General features: G+C 40.1%; 1 protein-coding gene across 2 annotated transcripts in view; it reads left to right on the top strand.

The window, feature by feature from the left end:
- Positions 1-6437, top strand: part of LOC102306932 (protein NLRC3-like) — a 29382-nt gene extending 22945 nt beyond the window's left edge. For both annotated transcript variants that reach the window (XM_014330822.2, XM_042216434.1), the window contains 4 exons: positions 573-746; positions 1258-1431; positions 5056-5102; positions 5278-6437. In XM_014330822.2, the coding sequence (XP_014186308.2) occupies positions 573-746; positions 1258-1431; positions 5056-5102; positions 5278-5804 (922 nt within the window). In that variant the 3' untranslated portion in view covers positions 5805-6437. The remainder of the gene's footprint in view (positions 1-572; positions 747-1257; positions 1432-5055; positions 5103-5277) is intronic.
- Positions 6438-7309: the final 872 nt, after the last annotated feature.

Below are 7309 nucleotides of genomic sequence, written 5' to 3'. Positions count from 1 at the left end.
TTTTTTTTTTTGCTACCCGAACAGTTGGTCGCACAGGTGCAACCAAATATTTTTTTTAGTCGCACCACTGAAAGATTTGGTCGCATTTGCGACCAAATTGGTCGCACTCTAGAGCCCTGACTATATATGGTCAATTTAGGGTTTTCCTTTGTGCCTTTGGGCCAAGGAATGGGTGTCTAGTGCTTTTGGTCACTATACTGAGAGATGAGCATAAAAGTGAGGCTTAGCACTAAAACCTGATTTACTGGTCAGTTTACCTTTCTAATTGCTTGGTGTAACACCCGGATATGGAGTAGAAATAGATCCATGGATTAATTATTTAATTAACAATTTTAGCTTTAAAAAAAGTTAACTGTATTTCTTTATTTGTTATTTCATTGTTGTTGATTTCTCTTTCTTTCTTTCTTTTTATAATTTAAATTGTGAATTTTCTAATCATAAATGTAATAAACTATTGCTAAATGTAGTAGCTCCAAACTAAGTAAACTATTGCTAAATGTAGTAGCTTCAAACTACACAATGATTACATTTTTAAAACAGTGTCCTTCTCTTGTTCTTGTTTTAACTTTAAGTCTAAGCCTCTGTAGCCTCTCAGAGATAAGCTGTGAAGCTCTGTCCTCAGTTCTCAGCTCCCTGCCATCTAGTCTGATAGGGCTGGACCTGAGTAACAATGACCTGTTTGATTCAGGAGTGAAGCTTCTGTCTCTTGGAATGAAGAGTCCACACTGCAAACTGGAAGTTCTCTGGTAAGGATTCAGACTTTTCCTCTGATGTCTTAAAATCTGATTCATATAACTGTGCAAAAAAATCAAACATTTATACTGAGTTTTATTTACCTTTGGGAGAATTATCAAAAATTGAATTGCAGTCTAAAGATTTTTCATAGTACATTTTTTTTTATTCAAATGTTCTAAGAAAATCGCTTCATACACTGTTTAATTAAGTAATTTGTGATATTTTACATCGATATGAGATGTTTGGCAATAATATGTGTCTACTGGGTATTAATGAAAATCATTGCATGAGAGCCTTGGAAGCCTAGTCTCATGGGCGAGTAAGGTATACTGAGCTTGAAGTCGGCATTTTCAGTGTCATTATAGTGGTGCTCTTTTTACCTGGCTAGATCACCACGGTGACTGATGCTGAACCTGTAATTTGATAGGCAGAATAAAATGAATGGGAATGAATAAATGTTATTGTTTGTGGTAAATAGAAAATTATTGTTCCCTGATGGATTGTTGTTTTGTGTGTCTGCAGTCTATCAGGCTGTCTGATCACAGAAGACGGCTGTCGTTCTCTGGCCTCAGATCTGAGCTCAAACCCCTCCCATCTGAGAGAGCTCGACCTGAGCTACAATCATCCAGGAGACTCAGGAAGAAAGCTGCTGTTGGCTGGAGTGAAGGATCCATGCTGGAGACTGGACACTCTCAGGTATGGAGAGAATGTCCAATAGAGGAGGAAGAGCTGGAAAAACTTCCCGTGTCCATCAGTCACTTCCTTTTTTTCATGCAGATATGAAATAAACTGATCAATAAAAATTGGTAGACATCTCAGTATATGCAAAAGAACAGATTAGATGAATCTGTGTATTGGGATGCCATTGACATATTTATCCTAAATTAAAACCAGTAGAAACTTTAAGCCTAATTTTGACATAAAAGAAAAAAATCCTCATTTCTAAATTAGAGCTGTGGAAGAACAACTACAGGGAGATGTTTTCTATAGATATTGTCACAGGTAATGGGAAAATACGGACTCAGTCGCAGAGCTCTGGATGCGAAGCAAACAGTGCGTTTATTTACAGTGCCCAAAAACAGTCTCAAAACACAAAGCGAAGTGCAAAATCCAACAGTGATCCTCTCCAGGTGAGTTTCCAAAGTGATTATCCGAGTGTGTGTTCTCCTCCGAGAGCTTAATTCCGTGGGTTCCTCTTCTCCAACCTCCTGCTCCATGTCTCTTCCTTCTATAAACGAGCGACAACAACAGGTGAGAAGGCTAGCCGGCTAAAGCTAGAGTTGCAAGTAACAAACACTTTTAACTACTGAGCTTCAAGTACAATCCAGCGTCGACTGCCGTCTGGACACACAGTTAAATGCCTCAGCCCACGACAAAGGATGATTAGTGACAGCTGGGTGGCAAATTAGGTGCAGGTGTGTCAGCTGCTGCGTGGAGACAACAAGGGTGGGGAGGAGGAGAGAGAGAGAGAAACACACACACAGGCAGGTCGCCCGGGAAGGACCGTCCGACCATGACAGATATAAACTCAAGCAGCACTGTAGAAATGCATTTATTAAGTGTGTCTATGCCAAGAGGCACACTTATTGCTATTCCTCAGATTTATTATTCTTATTCCATAGTTTCCGCCTGAAATTTTGCGGCGTAACTCACCCCGCAGTTTCAAGACAAGCTTCATATATGTTATATCATTTTGTGCGGCTGGATCAAGAATGGTGTGCTATGACTTTTGGTGTTTATTACTTTCTATTTTTTTAAATATTAATATTTTAATACAGGTTTTTGCCTATTGAAATGAATGGGAAAGTTTTTGCCCACTTCATTTGTGGTAGGTTGGCGCTCTCTAGTGGTATTCCGGGAGTGGTACGGCCTGTCTACCCTTATTTGGATTACCGTAATGACGAAAATATCAACGGCGCGCACAGCGTCGCTGCTTTCAGGAACCATTGGAATTTTTAAGGTTGCGCGAACCATTGAATAGTTACTGTAACCGCAAGGGTGTATGCTTGGTGGAAAACTCCATATCCCACAATTCATAGCACACGAGTAAAACAATGGTGGCCACCTCTTCATTTTATATATTGCTTTTATTAGTGTTTCTAGATCACAAAATAAACTTTAAAGATATTTTCAGGCGAGAATGTAGCTGTGTAAACTTCAAATATCTGCTCGTTTTATCAAGGCATCCCATATTAGCAACAGTTCTCTTACGATGTTGCTGCCTGTGGAATGCTGCATGGCATGGCTAGTATTAACCCCGATTCTTTTGTCCCTGTGATAGAACAGAGAAAACCGACTCATAGTGTGTTAAAAGATTTATGTTTCTTTTTATTCAATTATCTTCCGGAAGAGAGAGACCCCTGCACAGCTCAAACGCCAGTTGCAAGAGTTCTAACATTTTTAGCTCAACATGTGTCTTATATGGTGTTATTCCTGTTTTTCTTCTCTCACCCCAACTGGTCGCAGCAGATGGCCGCTCCTCCCATAGCCTGGTTCTGTCTGAGGTTTCTTCCTGTTAAAAGGGAGTTTTTCCTTCCCACTGTCGCCAAAGTTCTTGCGCATAGGGGGTCATATGACTGTTGGGTTTTTCTCTGTATCTATTATTGTACGATCTACTGTACAATATAAAGCGCCTCGAGGCAACTGTTGTTGTGATTTGGCGCTATGTAAATAAAATTGAATTTAATTGAAATTGAATTGAAAAGTAAATGTAAGCGCACCGCAGGTGTATGCACACTTTCTCACAGTGACCTCTACATTGTGAGCAATACAAGGTCATGAATAACACATAATAAATTCACAGACACAGAAAGTGGCTGTTAAGAGGTTAAGTCGGCATGGCCCAAAGCTCATGCAACCTAGGATGTTGCTGTCATCTTTCTGCTCCTGTAAAAACAGAGAAACACACACATAGATACCTCCATCCACCCCTTTGTCATTTCTGGGTGGAGGCATATGCAATCTTACATGTTGGTGTCAAGTCAGTCAAGTCAGTCCACTCCTATCAGTCAGTCAGGTCCCCTTTTTATGATTTATTCATGGCTCATAGTGAAAACTGTTGTTGCATTGAGTTTCTCACTGTCAGCAATATGACGAAAATTCAAAAAGAAAAAGAATTTAGATCAGATTACCACGGTGAATCCTTTAAGACCGGGAGTCGCTTTCTGATTGTGTCCCAAATAAGTGGCTTTCTCCAGAACCCATTTCAATATGGAAAAGCTCAATTGCAACCATTTCCCGACAACATATCGTATAGTGCTTACCTTTCTAATCGTGCAGATCTGCTCAAACGACAGAGATTATCAAACAAAACTTGCAGGACACTGTGAAAGTAACAAAAGAAGAAATAAAAAGGCCTAGTTAAGTCATGACACATGCTCCTCATCTCTGAGGGTAAATCATACCAAACCTAATTGACAGGTTCAACTTTGCAACAAAAGAAAAATCATCAGCTAGATTAATCTCAAAACATTCATCGATCAGCCACACACCTCACACCGCACACATTCAGAAACAAACAAACAACACACGCACGTAACACGCCCCCACCATAAGAATTAAACAATTTCTTGTTTGTTTAATTCCTGTTCGGTTACACTGCTCTGGATAGGGCATCGGCAATGGCATTATCGAGGCCCTTTTTATGACTAATTTGTAAGTTGAAGTCTTGTAAAAGGAGGGACCAACGCAAGCCTCGCTGATTGGAGTTTTGCCTCCGCGAAAGAAACACAAGCGGGTTATGATCTGTGTTACGTGTCTGTGTTGTTGTTGTTTTTTTTCTGAATGTGTGTATGCCAGTTCACCTGTGCAGGGGCTCGGCTGTGATTGGTGGACGGAAGGAACAGCCTGAACTAACTGGCTCCCCCTGTGGACTTAATCTATAAAAGGAGGACGGAAGAGCCGCGGTGTGTGGGGTGTGGAAATCTTCCCGTGCACTTGTCTTACGCTGTGTCCCAATTCAGGGTCTACACGCTTGAAGTACGCATTTTAAGTGCGGTTACGTCACCGCCACGCGACAACGGCTGTCCCAATTCGAAGTGTACTTCAAATACATACTCCAAATGCGCCATCGATTTCCCCAAATATCAAGCATGCTTCGTGGTCCCATATATCCCACAATTCATAGCGCCGGATCTGACGGATCCAGGATCAGTCCAAATCATCAGCAGTTTGATTCACAAGTGGATTGAAGTGTAAATTGTGAAAATTTGTGAAAATGTTGGACTGTTCCTTTATTAGTGTCTAACAGTATGTGTATGAGAGCCATGTAATGTCCATGTGAAAGAGACTGTGCTGGTCTGACCCTCCTCCTCCTTTCAGGGTGGAGCCTGCTGGAGTCCAATGGTTGAGACCAGGTCTGAGGAAGTGTAAGTGTTTTTTTAATGTGATTCATGAAAACAAAGCAGCACACATTCAACCATCTTCAATCTGTCACATCACTCATTCACATCTCTAAAGTCAAAAGTCATCATCAAAGTGTTATTCAATGAACAGGTGATGGATCAATAACTGCTGTTGGATTGTTTTTGTTCTCTCCATCAGATTCCTGTCAACTCACAATCGACACAAACACAGTACACACAAACCTCCAAATGTCTGACAACAACAAGAAGGTGACACATGTGAAGGAAGTTCAGTCATATCCTGATCATCCAGACAGATTTGATGTTTATCCTCAGCTGCTGTGTAGAAATGGTCTGTCTGGTCGCTGGTACTGGGAGGTTGAGTGGAGAGGATACATTTACATATCAGTGAGTTACAGAAGAATCAGAAGGAAAGGAGAGGGCAAAGACTGTTGGTTTGGATGGAATGATCAGTCGTGGAGTCTGTACTGCTCTGGTGATGGTCCTCGTCATGTCAAGCACAATAAAAGAGAAATATCCATCTCCACCTCCTCCTCTGTCTCTAACAGAGTAGCAGTGTATGTGGATTGTCCTGCTGGCACTCTGTCCTTCTATAGAGTCTCCTCTGACACTCTGATCCACCTCCACACCTTCAACACCACATTCACTGAAACTCTTTATGCTGGGTTTTGGGTCTGGTCTGGTTCCTCAGTCACTCTGTGCTGAGTGTAAAGAGTGTCCTCCTGTTAGAGAAACTCTCTGACCGTTGAACAGTCTGTACATGTCTGTTTCTTTCACTCAGAAACATGTTTTCAAATTCTTGGATTCAATCAGTTGATGTTTGAAACTGTTCTAAATGATTCCTTGTAAACTTCTTCCTCTTCAGTCCTTTAAAGATGGAAGCTCCCATTATTCCAGGATGCACATGTCTGTATTTTTCCACTCAAAGCTTCACAGTGAATATCAGTATGTTGTGTTTCTCTGAAGCTCAGCTCACAACCAGCTTTTAAGGTACAACTACAGTATTTAGGGCTATTCTTTCTCCCCACCATACCTTTCTGACTTGGTTCATATCACCATCCATTCCCAGTGCCTCAAATCATCCAACTCCCTTTCTTTTTCTGTTCCTTCCTCTCGTCTTGTTACTATGGGCACGGCTTTTAGCCGCTCTGCACCCCAACTTTGGAATTCCTTACCCCCAGACCTGAGAAACATTACCTAATTTCCTCTTTTTAAGTCCAACCTCAAAACCCACCTGTTTAAAATTGCCTACTCCTTATAACCTATCCCTAACCTTAAACTTTCCATCTGCTACTCTTTTTATTGTGTTTATTTCATGTTTTTTTTATGCCCGTTTCATGTTTTTCATGTTTTTTCATGTTTTTTCATGTTTTTTCATGTTTTTTATGCCTGTTTTTATTTGCTGTACTTGGGTGTTTTGAAAGATGCTTTTAAATAAATAAAATGTATTATTATTATGAGCTCCTCTACATTTTCAACAAGTCTGAGCTCATTAAAATGAATCCAAATGTTTGATTTCTCTTTCTTAATGGGATTTTCCCAAACTCTCCACAAGATCTTACTGTTTCACTCATTGTTGGAAGCTCATGATTTGAAAAGATTTCCGCCATATAAGCTGAAATTATTGACTCAATAGTTTTGAATGCACTTCTAACCAGAATATAATTGTATTGAGGTATCATAATGCATGTGGTTTATCTAATAAACAGCAAATCCTCATTTGAAACTAGTCTTGTGTTTTTCCCATGTTGAACGAGAGCATGTTGGAAACAGCTTGGTTATCAAACTCTTAGAAACATGAAAATATGTGTGTATAGCACTGCATATGTTGTGTATCACTTTAGTTTATATGAAACATGAAAACTATCACAAAGGGTCCTGGTGAAGATCCTGCTGGAATTTGGTGACAGAGATTTGCTTTGATCTCAAACTTTTAGAAGCTGTTTCATTGTTTTTCATGCAACTCTAATTTGATAAAACGCTGCATCAAAAACAAAGAGGAAGTGATGTCTATTTTTTCTGTGTTTATTTCCACAAAGCGGAATGAGCTCTATTGCTGACAATAAGTGATATACAAGCAGAGTGAGCATTTCTGAGGCCCAAAATAAATTGAGTAGTACTCCAACAGAGGTCGATTATCTTGTTAATAATTTTACCTCCTCACTACGTACGACTCTGGATACTGTAGCTCCTGTGAAAACTAAGGTCTC

This window comes from Haplochromis burtoni, unplaced genomic scaffold (assembly GCF_018398535.1).
Source record: "Haplochromis burtoni strain Fernald_Lab_line unplaced genomic scaffold, NCSU_Asbu1 Contig_1053, whole genome shotgun sequence".
NCBI classification, from domain to species: Eukaryota; Metazoa; Chordata; class Actinopteri; order Cichliformes; family Cichlidae; genus Haplochromis; species Haplochromis burtoni.
This window is presented reverse-complemented; position numbering and strand designations above follow the sequence as displayed.